Source organism: Numenius arquata, chromosome 20, assembly GCF_964106895.1.
Source record: "Numenius arquata chromosome 20, bNumArq3.hap1.1, whole genome shotgun sequence".
NCBI classification, from domain to species: Eukaryota; Metazoa; Chordata; class Aves; order Charadriiformes; family Scolopacidae; genus Numenius; species Numenius arquata.
Genome location: NC_133595.1, coordinates 3,151,708 through 3,171,901, shown reverse-complemented (window position 1 = coordinate 3,171,901; position 20,194 = coordinate 3,151,708). Strand labels below are relative to the sequence as shown.

General features: G+C 41.1%; 1 protein-coding gene across 1 annotated transcript; it reads right to left on the bottom strand.

Moving 5' to 3' along the window:
• Positions 1 to 748: 748 nt before the first annotated feature.
• Positions 749 to 16,046, bottom strand: LRRC38 (leucine rich repeat containing 38). The gene is made up of 2 exons (XM_074161799.1): positions 15,298 to 16,046; positions 749 to 3,007 (listed from the first exon to the last, which is right to left on the bottom strand). The coding sequence occupies exons 1-2, from the start codon at positions 15,923 to 15,925 to the stop codon at positions 2,754 to 2,756; spliced, it is 882 nt and encodes a 293-aa protein (XP_074017900.1). The 5' UTR covers positions 15,926 to 16,046; the 3' UTR covers positions 749 to 2,753.
• Between the last annotated feature and the right edge of the window lie 4,148 nt (positions 16,047 to 20,194).

The following is a 20,194-nucleotide window of genomic DNA, read 5'->3' as shown; positions in this document are numbered from 1 at the left end:
GGGTAAATATCATTCAAATTTCTTATCCAGAAAAAAAACATACTTTGCAAAATCACTTTGATGTGATGGAGTGTCCAGAATGGCAGCTTCATAAATAAAGCTTTACTAAGCCTTGCTCTTCAGCTTGCACTGGATTATGTGGGTGTCAGCTTGGTCTGTTCCTTGCTGTTCTGAGGGGTGCTAAAGTTCCAAATATAATCACTGCTTTCAGGGCTTTATGTTGGGTTGAACAAAAAGCTACAAACTATAAACAAATCTAGATCTTCATTTTGAGGCACCACGGTAGGATGAACCTGCAAGTAAGAGCAGAACCCAGTCAAAATAGTTGAGTTTGAGATGTGACCTCTGCAAAATCAGTCACCCTTACAGGACAATGAAACAAACCCCTAAAGTCGTTAACCAAAGGAAGGGTACACATTTGTTGAAACATTCACTGATAAGTTTGGTAGGACAAATCCTTTTGCTAACCGGTCGCAATTTCTGAGTCCATAATAAAACTTACAGACAAAAAAAGTGTGACCCGATTCCATGACTGAACAATTTGCACAGCTCTAAATATAAATCTGTTGATAACGTATCCCTCTTTGTTGCAAAGGGAGGGTATTTCATGAACTGCACCGGGCAACAAGTTGCCTATTTCCAACAATACTGCAAAACCCAACTTAGAAATGATAAGAGAATCAGGCACCTTTTTTTTCCCTTTTTTCATACCCACATACAAATAAACGTGAAAGCCCATGTTGAAATTATAAATATATTTGTGTTATTTATAATCATGGCACTACACAGTGAAAATCATGTCATTTCGTTTTTTTGGAAGAATCAGAATAGCATAAGACAGTACTGATACAAGTATCCTCTCACTGTCCTACTTAATTCTGTTTCAACGTGTTTTCAGAAATAATAGTCTTAACAATGGTAGCATTAAGTCGCATTGAATAAGCTGTAGAGCTAATAGAAATAAACACTTCTGTCCTGGTTTTGACCTCAGCGTGGTGCAAACTGTGAGCTAATGGAGTAGCTCCACTGATCTCCGTGAAGTCACACTGGTATGAGATCAGATCGGACTTACTGTGTCACATCGGCTTCAGCCTAACGGATATAATCATCACACTCAGCCCCGCTATAGTGCCCCCCCATTGCGTATCTCAAAGCACTTGAAGAAGATAAATAGTTATGATGATCTTCATTTTCTAGGTAGTGAAACTGAGGCACAGACAGGTAGTGATTTGCTGAAGGTCTTCGTGCTGATCACCGTTAGATGGGGACAACCCCCAGGAGCCCTCATCTTGTACCCTCCGTCTCCTGGCCCCCGTTACCCCTCACACACCCCATGTCACTCACTCCTGTCTGCCTGAACAATTAGCACAACAGACATAAGAGATTTGGAACTAACTGTCCATAAAAGACCATTTGTATTAACTGAGCAAGGCAATATTTTAACCAAAGAGTGTTTTTTAAGAAATAATAGCATTTACAGTAGTTAAATAGATGCTACTTTTTATCAGGTCTAATTCTTTTATATTAGCATACGGTCCTTAGATTGTTTACTACTATGTTAGTCATTACTTAAGCCCGCACAGCTATTCTAGATAATACTTTAAATACACAGAGCTTTAAAAAAATATTTCCATTACAAATATTTTAAAAATATACTTATCCTAAAAAGCTGTCCGGCACTATTCCAAAAATCTCTTGTAATAAATGTCTTTTTTAATTTTAACAAAAATATCTACCGTTATATAGAAGAGCTCAAGTTTTGACAAATCTATGATACAGTCAGAAACATCTCGGGCCAGACTCTGCTCTTGTTTATACAGTTGCCAATTTGGATCGTGGTGTTCACTTCAATTAGTAATCGTATAATCAGGAGCAGAATACAGCCCTTAGTGTTTTAAAATAACTGAACGGACTGGATACTGCCACAGTTACTTGTGCCTAGCGTTACAGGGAAGGGAAATCCTTTACTTCATTGCGTTTAAAAATGCAAAAGAATGTTATATTTAGTATTTGTGCCATGCCCAAAGAGGTGCCAGGCAGCTGCAGTGGATGACTCAGATCAAGAATCCTATTCACTTATAGAAAAAAATTTTTTTTTTGGCTGAATGATGCCTGTAACTGCTGTCATTAAATGGAGAATGAATGTTTATAGAGAACATTTGTAGAGAGAAGATGCCAACCTTCCTATGAGGCTTTCTACAATTCTAGGAATCATTTTAATTGCATTTTGTTACTTGGAAAGTTGTGTGAGCTTAATAGAATCTCCCACTACTTAGATCTAAGGAGGGCACTATTTTAAATTGCTTCCTTATTTTCCAGCTGAAATGCCTCCATCCATCCAGTCCTTTTCGAAGTGCATTTAGAACAAGCTACCAAGCACTTAGAAGAATCTGCATCTCATCAGAAGGACAATCTGGAAGCTGTGAGTTTGTCTTTTAAAACACTGGAACTTTTTGTTTTGGCCTTTCCCCCTTTTTCCTCCAATCTTCAAATTTAAATGCAGTGTTTGATTAAGGATCCTAGAAATTAACCCGGTCTCATTGCATCAGGTTACGTATGTAAGCAACGCTAACAGTCTCGGATGCAAACTGCAATTCCTACCTGTGACCATCATGACATTAGAATGGATCTTTACACATTGTGATTTCATTTAATTCATGTTTAAAGCTTTTACTCTACTTGTTTTCTTCCTAGGCTTTAGCTGATGATCTAGTAACTTATAAACCAAGGAAACGTAAGTATATAGACTAAGTTCAGTCCTCACTGTCGTCTTCATCATCATCGTCATCTTTACTGGGAGCACATCTTTGGAAGCAGTGTACTAGAGTTGCTAAGAAGAAGCTTGATAGAATAGCAGCAATGGAGACTGCGACTCCAGAGAAGATGATGATAAAAAGGTCCGTCAATGACAAACTAAATTTGCATTCACTAAAGCTGACCTCAGATAATTCATTCAGGAAGATTCTTCTATTTTCTACAGGCAGGGAACACTGGATTTCATGGAGACCTGCAAAGAAGAGGAAAGGGAAACAAATCAGCGGAATATTGATGAATCCTTCTGTTGCTCCAGTCAGAGATTGAATGGCTGAAGAAAAGTTCCAGGGTTAGTTCTAGGTTTATGAATTTGAACAAAACTCAGGAAAAAATGGAACAAAACCTGTCACTATCCAAAACTCACATATAACCCCCTTGAGTGGCTCCTGGAAATTAAGTTATTTTACCTTCAGTCTTCCAGGAGGCCAGGTACGATCTGGGACCATGATTTTGAGGATTTGAAAAAGTGAATGTTGAACCCTGGATGCGTCTAAATCTGGAGACCTGGAAGCGCTTCCCAGCTACTTCATCTGAACACAAATCCTGACTCCAAAACAGGGTAACAGGGATACTGAAGTTATTTCCACGCCTTGGGGCCTCTACACTACTTTTTTCCATGTAGTTCCAAAACTACAGTTGTCTTTTCCTGCTGGTCAAAACTACAGCTTATGTTTAATGGATATTTGTTTGTCTATGACCTACTTTCACCTTTTCTCCCCAACTGCCATAAGGACATGCAGCCAGCAGATATTATTCCTCCATGCATTACTGAAGAATGCCTAAAGCTGGGTTCTTCACAGTGAAAGCAAAACCATCCAAATTTAATAACTGGTGAGAATGTAGTTTGATAGTGGAGAGTAACACCATACAGTTCACTGCATATGTGGAACTCCCTCTTCATTCCCAACAGGGGGAAATCAGGAGAGTACATTAACAGGGCTAAAACGCAACAAATAATAATGGGAATTAAGCCTGTATGTCTGTTGGCAAGATAGCTCTTATCTTGCTATTAAGGATATGAATATAAAGGGGAAATACAAGGATTGTGTATTAATGACACAAGAACTGCTGCTGGTTTACCCGATACACTTTTACTCTTTGCTAATGATGACAGAAGGGACTCCCAGTTTTTGGCTCTGCGTTGCTGTGTGCACACAGCGGGCAGGGCCTTTCCGTCACACAGCTCTACCATATAACCGTGATGTCACTTTAAATAAGGAATGTGTGACAATAAGATTTCCTCTGCTTTTGTGAATCCCTTTTTTCTCATGGCTGAATAGCTACGGTATATGACATTTTACTATTAAACCCAGGCTCCTAGGGGTAGTGGTACAAACCTCACTGGTTTTCTGGATCTAGCCCAGCTGTTATGTTGATTTCAGAGTTTTAGCTAAGTCTGCTATGGCTCCAATTATCACCCTGACTTACTTGACCTTGCAATGATGATTGTACTAAATTTTGATCCCTAAAAGCCATCCTGACTCTGTCATATTTGCCTAAAGTTCTGTTGCCTTCCCTCTTTCTCATGCTCCTCTTGCTGACAACGTAACAAAAGCTGCCAGCAGAACAGGACAGCAGTCAGCATGCCCAAGGCTGAATAGTTTCCTCCAGGCAAACTGCCACCTCAATACATGCTTTATTTTTTTCTCTGAGCCTGGAGTGCACTGGCGATGTGCACCAGATGGTGAGGCAACTTGCTCTGCAGCTCTTTGAAACCTCCCGTCTATGGAACTGGCCCGGAAGGTAAAGGAGCCACAGAGTGTCAAACACCCCCTGAGACTTTGGGAAATCTGGAACCTGCAGTATTCACATATATGACGTCTCGCACACAAGCTGATGTTCCAGAGCACCTGAGTGTGCTGTGACTGCATGGATGGCTAGAGGGAGTACGCACCATTGCACTCTATAGACAGAGCCCTCTGTACAAACCTTTCTACTCAAAGGAGTGAGGGTTGCTCAGCAAATCCGTATTTTCTTTTCATCAAGACTTGATGAATACCAACTCTAGGGGTTAACGGGAGTGACAAGCAAAAGGGGACACAAAAGGATATCCTTCTCTATTCAAAACCATGAGAAACATGAGAGGAGTGAAAAGCCATAGGCTGGAATTCCAAGACTTGTGTCTTTTTAAGCAGCTTTTACAAAGCAAACAGTTTTCAATAAAACAACATGATGTTGTCAGTAATCAAAGCAGTTACTGCTGTTGTGCAGAAACTGCAAGAAAATGAATGTAATGTATTTAAGCTTCCATAAGAAAATAGAAACATACTATATTAAATATTAATATTATATGATATATTAATATATTTAATATATAAACATATTAAAGACACAGAGCAAAAAAGACTCCAAAAAGACCCCTATTGTTCTAAGCAGTTCTACAAGCTGCATCCCTGGCCTCTAGAAATAACAGGATTGTAGTATCTGCCCAGGATTCTAGAGGCGGACAAGTAAGAGCCCACTTATTCATTACCAAGAGCAGTTTTGCCATGGCTCAAAACTGAGCCTGTAGACTGTGAGCTCTATTTGTATTTCCCAGATGCTTTCACCCGGCATCACAACACACACAAGATAAATAGAAAAGAATCTGCAACATATCAAGTCACTCAGAGGGTATTTCTTGCTATGAGAATCAGTGTACTGTAATGATTTTGAGTCTGATTACACAATAACGAGAAATAAAAAAGCTTCTCTCCATGTAGCCATGGGTACTGGAATCTAGGTCACGTTCTCAAACCAAATAGATTAGATAGGAATTTTCTACTTGCTTTATTCTGTGACACTACAATGTGGTAGCTTAGCCTCAAGTCTTTACAGAATTTGTAGTCATTGAGAATAATAGATGCCAACAGGCAAAATATGGCATCGTAAGCCAGGGGCCAGCATAGAGGCCTTGCCAGCTCCCAGCTACAGCTTCAGCCACCCTGCGTATGCACCATCTTTTCAGCAGGACAGGACTGAGCCGACCTCTCCTATCTCCACACCAGGCAGTTCTGAGGGAATTGTGCTGGAAGCAGCCTAGAAGGCCTGCAGAGCTCAGTGGAAGCACATGCCAGTGACTGAGGCAGAGAGGAACATTTATTAGTCCATCCTGTTTGGTGAATGTTTTTCTGAGCTGTGTCGTGACACTATTGCAAAACCCAATACGGTTAACAGAAGCTTTTCTTTCCACTCCAAAGAGAACTTGGAACACCCTGTTCATTTGTAACAGGAATAAGACCAGCCGCTACATCTCTAATGGCGCAGGGAATATTTCCTCCCAAAGCAGTGACTATTGCACCAGAGCTTCTAACTGCTTACCTGAAATCATCACAATCTGAAGGTCACACGCGTGTCTACCTACGATGACATATGAACATTTCACCTGCATCCTTCCATAGCAATATGTTACTTTCTTTACATTATTTAAAAGTAGGTTGTCCTTATGACACCAGAATCCAGTGTGTGTGGAGAGCTGCTGTTCTGTACTGCACCTGTCCCATTCCATTCACGCCGAGCAATAGAGCCTGTTTTGTTCTTTGCTTGGGCAGAAAGCAATCCCAGGTCATCATACACCCTCTGTGCGAACAACGAACAAAAGAATGGCTTCTATAAAGTGATCGGTGTTAATTATAAGGTGTGGGTTATTCTGCTGCATACAGACTGGCGCAAGAAGAAGACCTGAAGACCTGTCCCAACACACAAGACTTCCAGAGGACAGGAGAGTGCCATTTAACCTTCGTGCTTAGTGCCCTACTTTCATACTTTATCCACTTGAATGGTATTACATTTTTTTTTAAAGTTTTTAATTATTTTTTTTTAATTCTGTAGAACCTGTTCAATTTATTCTTTTAAAAAAAATCAGTCAGGCTTCTTGTAAAGGGTATCTCAAAGAAGTTTGCTATTTAGTGCTTGGCTGCAGCAAGAAAACCTTTGATGATAGTTATATATATCTCATTGCTCCTACAACATGCTCAAAGAGTTGCTGCTTCATACCAAACAAATCTGTAAATGAAATAACAAGTGTGAGTGTGTTATAAATACATAGCTTAAGTTATTTTGGTCAGGGCCATCACATCATCTGTAAGAACTCCAGCTGTCCCAAGGACAATGTCACACGCTCTGTATCTTTCTGCTATGTCATCTGAAGAAGCAGATGTATGACAGGAGCAAGCTGTAACGTATTATTTGCTTTGGAAAAGGGAATGCTTTGAAGTCCCAATCAAGGGACAGGTGCTAGATTCTACATAGGCTTGTCGCATAACACTGAAAAAATAAAGTAAGATGAAAATATGGGTCTGTACCCTGAGGAATAGATCATCTAAGTAACATGTGAAGTGTGAAAATTCTGGAATCCTAGAACCATAATGTTAAAAGCAGAGACATGTTTTTAAAAGGAAAAAAAAGATACATGTGCTTATAAAGAAGTGATGCAGGAGGGTTCCAGGTAGAGTTTATTTCAATGAAATTCCCTCACAGGTTTTAGAACAATATGACTTTGAGATGCCTTACTGTTAGAGGATTTAACTCCACTGAAGTCTAGCACTTAAACCTTGATAATAAATTATAGGCAATTAAGCTGCAGCTAGATCCTAATAAACACTTTGCATTTGTTTCTGTAAAGGACTGCACAAGCCTGTTTGTCTTGCAGAGTCAGAGGCTGAAATATTTCCCCTATGGAAACGAAGCTCTTAGGAAATGGATGCAGCCTGAAACCAGTCTTTATACAAATAATTAATAACTACCTTGTAAATTAATGAAAACAGACTGACAATGCTGTAATGCCCCAAGTTATAACTGTTCTGATCTTCACAAAACCCCACAAAACCCCAGATACCAAGTTTCATTAGCGTCTGCTGGTGCTTTCTAGACATAATTCAACCATGTTTCTCATAGGTACTGGCTGATCGGGAATTTTCAAACAGTAATGCCTGGACAAGTGCATTGAAATTCCCTGCTCTTGGATCTGACTTGAGTTTTCCCTAGATTTGCTGACTACGTTGACTGATGAGTACTGTAGTGTGGGTTTTGTTTTATTTTCCTCCAGCCAAAGACAAGCAGCAAGAGGTATCACTTACCCCAGGTCTATTTGACTCCATTTTGAAGGACACCTTGTGCACTTCTGTCTTTGCTTGTTTCTAATACCAATGCTAACTATGTCTTTTGCTGGAGAATTTCTGAAATTCAGTATTACTTCAATATTATGGTCTGTCTGTTAACCCTCAGAGCGAGATTTCCCAGCTATCATTTTGGATGCTGAATTTAAAAAATATGAGAGACGCCTCAATTCTGTTGGGTCTTTGTAGAGTTCACAAAAAACAGGTATCCAGAGAATTAGTTTCCTAACATTTAGCAATGTACAATAATAAGAGATAATGAAAATGCCCAGTCATACATACACGGGTATGTATAGGGACTACATCCAGAGAAATATCTGAAGCCATAAACATTGAAGTGAGCTTCATGCACACGTGTTCATTACTACCTATACAATAAATGTCAGAGCACTACAATATGTTATTTCAAATTTTTCTTTTTGAAAGTAAAATTGGCATTTGTGCTTTTGGGTGGAATTTAGCTGTTCTCTCATATTGCTGAATGCAGTTGACACAGACTTGAAATGTCTAAATGTGGCATTTTATTTCTTGTTTGATATTTTGCCTCCAGCTGTAGTTCTCTTTAGCCTACTTAAACACTGTCACTAATGTATTAGATGTATTAATAAGCAGTGAGAGGCACTGCCTCTGAAGAGCTATGAAATTTCATTGGAAATAGCCTCAAGCTATCAGAACAGTAAGGCTTAAAAAAACCTGAAGCCTAGATTTAGGTCCCTAAATAAAACTTTTTATGGCCAAGTGCCCTAGAGTCCCATAGATCAACATTAAAGGGTACTTAACAGTTTGTCTCAATGTCTAAATATAAAGTTTAACATTAGGTGTTCACATCTGCAAATGCTGTCCCCACATCTTCAAATCCGTGAAAGATGGAAGTACTCCAAAAAACCTTAAGATGGAAGAAACAGAGTGAAAAGCCAGTGGCAGTCAGATCATTTTACTGAAAATGACTAGGATATCAAATTATATATTTATACATGTATATATATAGAAACAGATTTGATGTGCTTGTTAGGGAATCTAATTTCTGTTAGGAGTTTCTGCTTGAATAGAGTAAAAGCTGCTGAATATGTGAAATGTCTTAGGGCTTTTAATTCCTTTCCCAAAAAACGGATATTATGTTCTGTACTGGAGATGTGCGAGCATGTGCATGGTACTCGGGGAAGAACCGAACGGCTGCAACGGACAGAACAGCCTGTTCCTTTTAGCAGAACCTTGCTCTGGTTCCATATTAGTACACGAAGCTAAGGCAGCCTTCTCTACCACAGCAATTGAATAAATAGGTCCTGAGAAAGAATGAGAAGTCAAGAGGACTTGCAAAATGCTCAGTTGTTTCACTGGTTTTTAGTTAGGTTAGAAGGTCAAATGAAACCTGCACTCTCTTTTTTTGAAGACAATGTTTAACATTTTCAGTGAGCCCTGGGCTACTACAGAGGCCTGGACTTGTGTAGTAAGACATTATTTTATTTACAGAATCAGTTTAGTAATAGATCTTAGATTGGAATGGGATTATAGAAAGAGCCCAAGAAGCAAGAGACGATCGCCTCATGGCACAGTCGTTCTAAACAGGTTTACAAAAATTATTCCATTCTTCTTGCTACACTGATTCACTTCTGAATCTCCTGCTTTCTTTTAGTACTGAATTCAGCCTGAGTGTCCTGTTCCAGAAGGCTGCTTACAGTCTCATTGTCACCTGCTCTTGCTTTTTTTCTGCCTCCTCTCACTGTTATCCTTCTCTCCTTTTCTTCTGCATAGACAGGCTTTACCTGGAAATATGCCACTTTACCAGAATTTACCTCTCCATCCATATTGAGGAGGTACCAGCTACAAAAGTCTTGTAAGTAGCTAAAGAGCATCTGCGTCAGAACTGGCACTAAAAACCCCTTTGAGTATCTTAAAAATGTGTAGTCTTGGGCACACAGCTTTCCAAAGTGGAGCAACTTGAACAAATGAAGAGGAAAACATGATCCTACTTATGGCCTTTGTGTTGTGACATGGGATTTACTGCCACTAATGAACTTTCTTCCAGCAAAGTTCAGTCATTACCTTAGTTTAGGATACGGTTCTGCAAGTGGAGCCAGTTCTGTGGTCTTCAGGCTTCTTTTACCAGTTCTGCTTCTAGTGGTGTGAATGTAAAGGTTAGCGTTCAGGAGGATGGGGCACTGACACGGTGCCAGCTAAACCTGACTGTATCAGGGAACTCCCAACACCGAGCACCGATCCTCACTTAAACATGTGCTACTTTCATTTCAAACATTCAGAGCATCTATCTCCTCTATTTATCACACAGGCAGCACAAATCTATTTGGAATTCTGTCACTAGCCAACTTGGAATGAATTTTTTGAGTCTTTCTGGAAATATCAGTGTACACAGGCTACTCATAAAACGCTCAGTTTAAACTTTCTCATCAAATTGCTAAAAGCCTTTCCAATGCTGTTTTAATAGAGGGCAGCAAAATGTTTCATTCTTGCAATGGATAGTGGGGAACTTAAATAGAGTATGTATTAAACTCAAAAGGTTGAGAAAACGGCATCGCATCTAGCACAAAAAGCACAGACACCGACTATCTCTTGCAATCCCAGAAACTTTACACAACTTTGCAAATAGATACCGAGAAGAAAAACAAGTAAAAAGCAAAATGAGGACAAGATGACAGAAAGGAGACACTCCAGTCACACTCCAAGGAATACTTGAACTCTAATTAAAAGTAATGTTAAAAATGCATTAGTCATTAGCAAACAAGGTCACAGGCGCAGCTGCCCAAAGCATGTTCACAGAAAGTTAAAATCAGCAACAGAGATCTCTACAGAGCACTTCGGTATGGCCACTGTGGACCACTTGGATTTCTTTTTGTAACATGCATTTTCTCCAAATCCAACGCCTTCATCGAGATGAGGTCCTCAAAGGGTTCAAGAAATGACTTTCGTGGTGCTACACACTAATTTTAAACAGCACCTTTCACCAAAAATTTATTCCATCAAAGCCATTTGTATTTAAACACCGAAAGGAATTGTTCTTAAACCTTGGTTCTGTAGCTCACGTGCACCAGCGACAACATTTTGCTGGATGAGCCCTGAGCTTCAAACAGCATTACTAAAAAAAGTAGGTTAAGAGATGAGGCAAGAAAGGAAAAGTGCATTCTTAGCCAAGAGAAAATGTGATACAGAACAAGCTCTGAAAGCAGAAGAAAGCCCTTCCAAATATGAGAAATTGCTGAGCGTATTTTTGTAGGATTTCCAGTTCCCATTGAAGCAGAAAATGCAAGAAATCTCAAAGGTGACTCTCGATCTCAAAAAAATGAACACCAAATTTCCTTAGACTCCACTGAGTTCAAAATTTTGAAACATTCTAGCCTAAAATTATTTAACTCAACCTATAACCTATTTAACTCATCCCTTATTCAGTACTCCATGCTCCTCCTAATGGGAAGCCTTCAGTATGAATCATTGACCACCATGCTGCCATCTCGGCTTAACAAATACCTATAAAAAAATCAAACATCCTTCTACTGAAAATCTTTGAAGTTTTAGAATGTAACCATTTTGGCCCATAGTGAATGCTCTGTCTTCTCTAGGAAAAAGAACAACTGTTACACATTATCCACTTACCACCATTCCACTGATTGTCACAGTTCCTTTGCCTACTTCACACTATAGTCACTAATTTGTTTTTATTCAATTAATAACCAAATCAGAGGGGAAAAATGTGGTTTGGTTTTGGAGTGTGATGAAAATGTTGTTTTTAATATCTTTTACGAGTATAAAAATATGTTTACTGTTTTAAAGTGCTGAGTTTGATTGAAGGTAAAGTGCCATGTTTAACTGCAAAACTTCTAGTGCAGTTTCTTTAACAACTCTGCCTGCAAATCCGTCATGCGAGAGTATTCACTTACTGCCAATTAAGCTTTTATTTAGAAATGTAGGGGAGAGGAATAAACGCTGGGATCTGTAAAATGATTCAAATCCCAGCTGTTTGTGTGAAGTGACGAGTTAGATGTGCAAAGGCAGCTCAGCTGGGAAGAGGCTTTACAGCCAGCCAGGTCAGCAGAAGTTAGGACTTTACAAGCTATTGCTGGTAGCGCCAGAAAGAAAAAGGACCTGGCTTTTGCAAAACTAATGAGTTGAAGTACAGCTTTTGTTGGGATCACTGAGTTCTCCTGAGGCCTTAATTACAGAGGTAGAGCTTCAGGATCAATTATTGAGATTTCAGTTCACATTGACAAAACTCCAATTTTTAAATCAACTTGGTATTTCTTTTGCAAAAAAACAAACCAACACAAAACAAGGGCAGCTTTGACTAACAGGCCATTTCACTGCAGTGCTAAGATTAAAAGGTGGAGCAGTGGCTGGGCTTAGGAACAGTTTAAGTGATTCCTCTCAGACATGCAGACAGGGCACACTAAGCTATTTTAAGTGCCATTCAAAGTGAGGAATTAAAATGAATGGCCAGAACCTAAATCTGTCAATGGATTTCTCCCAGCCATTTATCTCCTGTTTCTTGCTACCAGTTCTGAATCTCAAGGGACCAGGATGCTACAGTGACACTTGCAAATCGCAGCCTGGATCCTCGTTCATCCAACAACCGGTTGGAGCAGGCTGCTTTTCTACTTTGGCGTATCCTTTCCTGTCTAACCCGCTCTGAAGCATCCCAAGCCAGCACACAACAGTGTACAGAGCCTTTAGTTTCTTTGCGATGCTTTGTAACTTCATGAAAGGACCCAGGATCACCGATGGAAATTCAGTGCCGTTCACCCTTCCGCAGTTTCCTTTCTGAGTAAAGCCAGGTTACAAAGTCTGCCATTTAAAGGCTGGGGAACTTCAGTCTGTCACAGAACCACTCTGTACCGCTAATCATGGCTTATTCTTGAAGAAAACCACCAGCATACTCCTCTTTCCTTCCTGCCCTTTCCTGTTTGTACAGGCCACGCAATGCAAGCGCTTGAGCTGCCGCAGAATTATCAAGGAAAAGCATGTGGCCAAGATAACTCCGCTCTTTTCTTGGGCCCTGAAAACGTATCCCTATCTTTTTCTTTTGCAGTATTTCCAGACATAATGCCTGCTGCCCTACTTATCTTGATGTGTTTGCTGCAAGAATACTTCTGTCTCTGGCCTCACAGCAGTATCATGAGGAAGCCAAGGAGTCTGAAAGCTGAATCTTTCCGTGAGTTGCTCTTCCCACGCCTCCCAGGCAAGGCCAGGCCAACACGGCTTTGGACAACTCTAAGCAGACAAGTAAAGCTAATGTGATTAGTTCCAGTTGCGATATCATTAAAAACCGCAAACTGCCTATAAAATGCAAGCAAATCATAATTGTAAGAATTAGTTTTACACTGACTTTCCAAGAGTTGTTTGATGGCCATATCGTTTTAAAATGTCACTGAGACAGTCATTCCTTTCTGGGTTTAGTTTTGCCCTCACCTCGTGAATAACGTTTTGCTAGTTTATTAAAGGAGACAGCCAGTATTTCTGTGGCAGCAGCTCACAAGCAATGAAAACGCTGACTTCGCAGGCTTTTCTGCATCCTTGAGCTACATCCCACTCATCTGAGTGGCTGCAAAGACATCAGGGGACTCGCTCCTGGGAACAAATGCAAATTGTTTGCTTAGGCCACGTCGGGGGGGACAGCTCTGATAAAACCAACCATTTGAATATTTGCTCCTTCCCTCCTTGTCTTCTCAAATCAAATCCAATTGGAAGCTTGGAAGATCTGGATGAGCTAGTAATTTTTTAGCTATTTGACTGAAACACAGCTGTGGATAAGAGAAAATGCTGTGAGCAAGCAACTCTAAGCTTGCAAGACACTGGGGAACACCAGCACTGCTATGGGAAAGCTCAGTCACTTGAGATTTCCAGGCATAAGTTCAGATCCGCTTTAAAACACTGACAGGGGAGAAGAGAAAAGCGAGATGGGCTGGGTCAGACTCAAACTGAACAGACAGTCTGGATAAAGGGGAATGAGCTACATGTTAATTAGAAGAGGTGGAAAGTAGGGGGAAAGTGAACTGATGTTTAGAAGGAGAGATGGGCAACTACTTGGTTCAAATAGAGCAAACTTTAGCTAAAGCATCAGGGAAGGTGGGAGAACAGGCCCAGGTTTGGTTTAGAAAAAAATCAAGATGAAAGTTTCATTGAGGGAGACAAGAAAAAACCCAGTGCTTTTCCCTCAAATAACTTCCTCCTTAAAACAGCTGTTTTACAGCTAAGAATATTTAGGGTAACCCAGATGAGTATATTAAAAAACACTACCCAAGGTCATGAGCACAGGAAGAGCCTGAATAACTGACTACAGACTCTGATGAGCAAGAAAGGAGAAAGAAGACCTCGGAAATTTGTAGGCTGGTTTTTTTCCCTTTTTGTTTGAATTCAAAGTCACCTGACCTCAACCCGGTCTCCTGAGCTCTTCTGCACCAGCCTTTTAGCTCTCACCATCTTCTGCACAGACACCCCCCCTCAGACACAGCCCAGACCCCACTGATTTCATGTTGGGTAATATTTGGATACCCTCTGTAGCCCCTACGAAGTTTTTATGCTCCAGCAGTTTGCCTCTGTGAGCAGCTGGGTGGCTCAATGGCAGGGGTTTCTGCCCTCGTGTTTGTTGGGAGGCATGAACTGGGAAATGATCTGCTAAAGCTGGATTATGAGAGGCTTTGGGGTCGGGTGGGAAACATGGAGCAAGAGTTTAGATTCCCCATACGTGGCAGTGTTAATACTTCCCCCCCATGCTTTTCTGAAAATTACTGGCCCAAATACCAGAATTATATATCCTGCATTTTAGGGTGCTCCAGAGCCATTTCAATTTATTTCTAATATTGAAAGTAGTGTTATTTTAATGAAAAGAGCCAAAATCAAGCTACTGAAGAGAGTTTCAAACACAGAGTATCACAATAAATACTTCCAGGAAAGGGCTGACAACCACAGTTGCATAAAATGGGGATTTAACTCTTCTGTAGCAGCTTTATAGCCAATCAGTAAAATGAGAGAAAAATCAGTTTTCCTAAGGAGCTGGCACAGAATGTTTAGCTGCTCAAAGGGCTTATTGCAGAAAATATATTTACCAGAGAGAAAAGGAAGTCTGGAAGAGAACCAGCTCTGGGCTGACAGAATTTGAAAAGGCTCTTTCACTGCCTGTGCAAATTTAGTGTATAAATCAAAATTATTAGGGCTTAATTTTAAAATTTTATTTCTAAACTGGGAGGAGGACCTGCTGCTAAAAAAGAAGCCAACATCGTTTTAATGGACTCATTTGCTGAAAGCATGCAATTAGAGTGTGATCAAGACGCAGTTTGGGTCACTGCAGGCAGCACACAGACAATTTGACCAAGAACCCTCCTTCCCTCCGAGACACACAGACAGAGACGTACATACTGCATGGTGAGGCACCGAGCTTTACCTTTCTGGAGCTTGGATGCATTGTCCTGTATCCAGCTGAAAAGATTGGCAAAGTCACAGTCACAGACCCAAGGGTTGCCCTCTAAGCGTATAGTCCGCAGGGAGGGAAGCGCTTCTAGGGCTGCCACGTTTAGGCTTTGTAAGTTATTGTCATTCAATTCTAACACTTGGAGCTGTTCCAGGTTCTCAAAAGCAGCCTCATCCACATCCACCAGGTTATTGTTTCCAAGGCTCAATTTTATCAGTTTTTCTGCTGATTTGAATATCCCAGCATCAAGCTGTGTTAAATTATTGTAGCTTAAATCTAAATACACCAGTTTGGTAGAACTGCTAAAAGTGCCCTCTTCTAAAGAGGTGAGGGAGTTATTCCTGAAGTCCAAATAGACTAGATCTCCATAAAATATAAAGAAATCGGCTGGTATCGCCTGAATGTTGTTATCAGCTATAAGAAGTTTCCGTACATCCAATGGAAATGGATTAGGAACACTTGGGAGTCCTTGATCCCGGCAATCTATGGTGTGGTAGTCCATACAGCTACAGACAGCAGGGCAAAAATGACCCACGGGTAAGAAAAGCAGGCAGACAAAGAGAGAAAAAGGCAGGAGGCAGAAAGGAAAGCATGGCCACATCGTCAAGGATTTGAAAGCTGTGATGAGCACCACCTCTAAGAGAAAGACATTTTGCTCGGCTGAGCAGCAGTGCCTGGTACTTGTGTGTGTGTGTGGTTGTATCCAGGAGATCACATATCATCACAGATCCGATAGCAGCAGGCTTGGGAGGGGGCAGGGAGAGCGGCTGAAGGGAAGAGGGAGGGAGGCAAATGTGAGGATTTACACTGTCAGAATATTATAATGCTGTACAGTGTAAGGGAAAGCGATCATTGGGTAAACGGAGGATCTTTCAAAGGACTCCCTTTTGTGAGCTAAAAAAAGCCGAGAGCCTGTTTGCATATTTGCTGTATCTTCCAGCAAACGGGAAATCACACCTGATCCTGTGACTCTGACAGCAACAGCTCATGCTTAAAAAGCCCTTCAGGTAATAAACCCTGATGAAATCAATTCTTTCGTTTCTTCCCGGTGAGCCTACATCAAGGTGACCAATACCCTCCAGAAATGCAGGCGAGGGTCAGGGAAGTGTCCTGGTTGACTGCTAAGGACTCTTCTCCTTTTCATTTGTAAAACAGGGAGCAGAAGAGCAGCAGGGAGGGAGCCCAAAGACAAGGAATGCTGGCTTCTGGATGGCTTCTCAGCTTTTCGAGCAAGCCTGTTAACAGTATTTAAATATGACTTATTATCTTCTAACCAAGAAGTATAACCTACTGTAGCGACAAGGAATATAGTCTCAAAAGTGAGGGGTTTTTTCCTTCCTGTTTTAATGACCAAAACATATACTTTCTAATGTCTGTTGGGTCACATAAAAGTGCAAACTGTGAATCAAATCTTCAGCTTGTTAAGACTGAAGAGATTTCCTTCATTTTCAGGGGGCTGAAATCTCTGACAATCAATCTGCCTGTCTCCCATGGGACAGCAGAGACGATTTTGCAACAAGGCATCTGTGTTTTTCTGACATCCCCAAATCCACACCCAGAGAAGCAAGTCCTGTGCCAGCTGCGGGCTTAACTTTTAACTCCATCCCTCCCTCTTTACGCTCGTTGTGTAAGCAGACAGAAACGGGACTCTAGTGCTTGGGCCGCATCTATGTGCTACGAGGGAAGGTTTTTCTAAAGAGACAGATTGTATTTGGGTGCCTGTGTCCTGAAGATCAGAGCACAAAATCAAATACCTTTGGAAAGCTCATTCCTAGGTCAGAGAGACCAGTAATCTCGATTTAAGGTCATATTTCGTAACTGAATTCAGAGTATTTTTCATCCAGGACCGGGTACAAAAATTTCCTTCTAAGATAGCCTGTCCCCCCAAGATACCTGCACTTAAGCTCAAATACTGGAGACAGCATTATCATCCTCTCCTTCCATAAGTGTGTAGAGACACTGAACTGATGGGAGAGAGGCAGATTGTTCTCAATAGCGCCCACTGACAGAAGAAGAGACTACGGGCACAGATTAAAAACCATCTGAACATAAGAAAACAGTTCTTTTTTACTGTGAGGGTCGTCAGACACCGGCACAGTTGCCCAGAAAGGTTGTGGAGTCTCCATCTGCGGAGACATTCAGAACCCAACTGGACACAGCACTGGGCAACCTGCTCTGCCTCTGCTGGAGCAGGGCGATCGGAATAGATGATTTCCAGAGGTCCCTTCCAACCTCAGCAATTCTGTGAGCTGCTGTCAGGAATGAACATGCCAGGGAGGGTTACACCTTTGAACACTTCTCTCACATTTTGCAGCATACGTTGTTTCTAATTCATAGGTCTTTTAGCTAAATCACCTTGAGCCAGCCTCTAGATCCCTCCCATAAACACACATCCCGCTCCCAGTGTCTTTCACGTCTTGAATTACTTTTAAAACACCACCCAGAAAGAAATGGGCACAGCGGCCTCTATAAATCACTAGGGCAATTAAATTCCTGAGATGATTGTTTAAAGTATTTACCTTTAAATTACAGAGGAAGTGGAAGTTTGATAGGCTACCCCTGAATAAAAAAAAACATGCAAAATAACTCCTGTGGTCAGGATTCAATGAATCAGCATCAACAAGTAACTGCAACTGGTATTTCTCAGGCAGAATTGATGCTTTTTAAACTTTTAAGGCCGTATCTTGCAAATACTTGCTCCTGCTGTAATTTACTGTTTTTCTGCTCCTAATTCAATTAAGGCTTTAAGTCAGAGATAAAGCTGATCCTAACACCGGAAGGCAGAACTGACTTGATATCTTGTAGTAATGATAACTTCATATAGAGAGGTGCAGGTCTCTATCTAGTGAAGTTATTTATACACAGGACTTGAGGGTCCCTATGGCTCCTCCTGTGCAGACCCACCCTTTTCCTATCAAATGTACAGAATGTGACTCTGACATTTTCTTTTCAAAGACGCCTCAGCGTTATTATGCCTGTTTCACAGATGGGAGACTACAGACAATAAGGCACAATTTGTGAAAGATCCAAGAACACGTTAGTGGCAGGGGTAGGAACAAGGACTCAGCTTCCCTAAAAATGCCACCAGCCCTTGCAAAAACCACCGCTCCTTCCTGTAAGAAACAGACCTTCCTTTCGCTCAGCTGCTCACGTGAATTCTTTACATATTCCCCCCTGCAGGGGAAGCACTATAAGCAACACTATCTTCAGAGCTTATTCTGCACGCTCACATGCAGTTTCTGCACAGAATCCGGGGAGCTTTTCTGTCCGAGATTTTTGTGAAGGGGTTGGCAGGAGATATGGGATCACTCTCAGGTTCTGGATATTTTGAGACAGGTATCGTGTAGGTTTGCTAGACACTGGCCCTGCTCCCCCAGCATCCAGGCAAAGAGAGTTGCACTGCCAACACCTAACAGCCCTGATCCTCAGCTACACCAGCCCAGCTCCAGCGCTTGCCATCACCTGCCATGGTCTGACACCTTCCTCTTGCTGTCTCTGATTTCGGAGAGCTTCTTCCTGACCTATCTCTCTCTGTATAGCTTTTCCTGGGTCATTTTGTCTGTTCAGTTTTATTCATTCCTTAGCTACTGCTTATGTCTGTACCTCACCTCTTTCCCTCACAGCACAGAACTTCTCTTGAATCTTTTTGAAGCTTCATTCCCTTGCCAGACATTTCAGGCAATTTTGGATAGCAGGAAGGGAGATTCTGCAAAGCTTTCTATCTAATAAGATATTAAAGCTTTACTTCTTTAATCTTTTATTTGCATCAGTCAGTTGCAGTAACCTGTACTACTAAGTAAAGCGTTTAGCCTGCTATCTGCTAAGTGCACAGCACCCTCTTGTGCCCTACAGGACAGCGGTCATTCCATAACCGCTCTGCTCTCTTCCAATAAGCTATTTAAGGAGTTTTACACCATACTCCTATAGTTTACCTACACTCTGAGCTTCACTTCTCCCTCTTCCAGTGGCCTAAAGAAACCTCAATCCCTCCACGCAAGAAAATAAAAGCTATAATCCAGGTGGTGGTGTTCTGTGCTATTTTCAGAGGCACACAGTAGGACAGCAGAGGTGTCCCAGAGCAAGACTAACTAATGCACAGACCTGAGCAGGGAAGCAAAGCAAGGAGAAAAGCAAACTTCTAATTCCCTGATTGCACTAAGTCAGAGGAGCCAAGTTACAAACCTATTGTATTCTGCCATTCCTGATATTTGAATTTCATTCTAACTGCCCAGCCTGTCATACCTTTTGGCTATTTGTTACAGTAACAGGGACACTGGATCATAAATTAAGAATCACCTACTGGATCAGGATTTATATTTTTTTTTGAGGAATTTTTAAGGTAAATTGCAATAGATAATGCATATCTGGACTTTGTTTGGCTTCAGCTGACACTACGGTAAAACACAAAATTGCTCCAGTGAGTAGTCTCAGAAATAACGATTTGTTTATAATCTATCCTTCTTCAGTACTCCCAGGCAAAGCCCTCATAGCTTTCTCACCTGTTATCCAAAAGTACTTCCAGGACTAAATTTTAGTTTATATAGTTTTGAAAAAGCAGAAGTTTCCCAATTAGAAATTGATGGCAAACAAAAAACAAATATTGTTCTCTCCACACAGATGGGATCCCACATAGATCAAATCTCAACTAGCAGCTCATTTATCTGTAATCCTGGCTTCCAGGCTGCCCTAAGGCAAGAGGGACAGGATGGGTTTGAAAAACACGCTTGTAAAACAAACAGGGTAACAATTTCATAATCAAAGAACTACAGAGGAGTTTGTGTCAAATCCTTTTGTGGAGAATGAGGAAGCAAAACCAACTTCTCTCCATACCTCCAAGTTGCAGGAGTTGAATAAGCACAACAGCAGGCAG

Bases quoted from the DNA above. Each gene is read 5' to 3' on its own strand.
- LRRC38 (XM_074161799.1), bottom strand. From the start codon at position 15,925: ATGTGGCCATGCTTTCCTTTCTGCCTCCTGCCTTTTTCTCTCTTTGTC. The intron at 3,008-15,297 runs GTAAAGCTCGGT...TCTTCTTTGCAG, and splicing joins TGCATCCAAGCTCCAGAAAG to GTCTCCATGAAATCCAGTGT.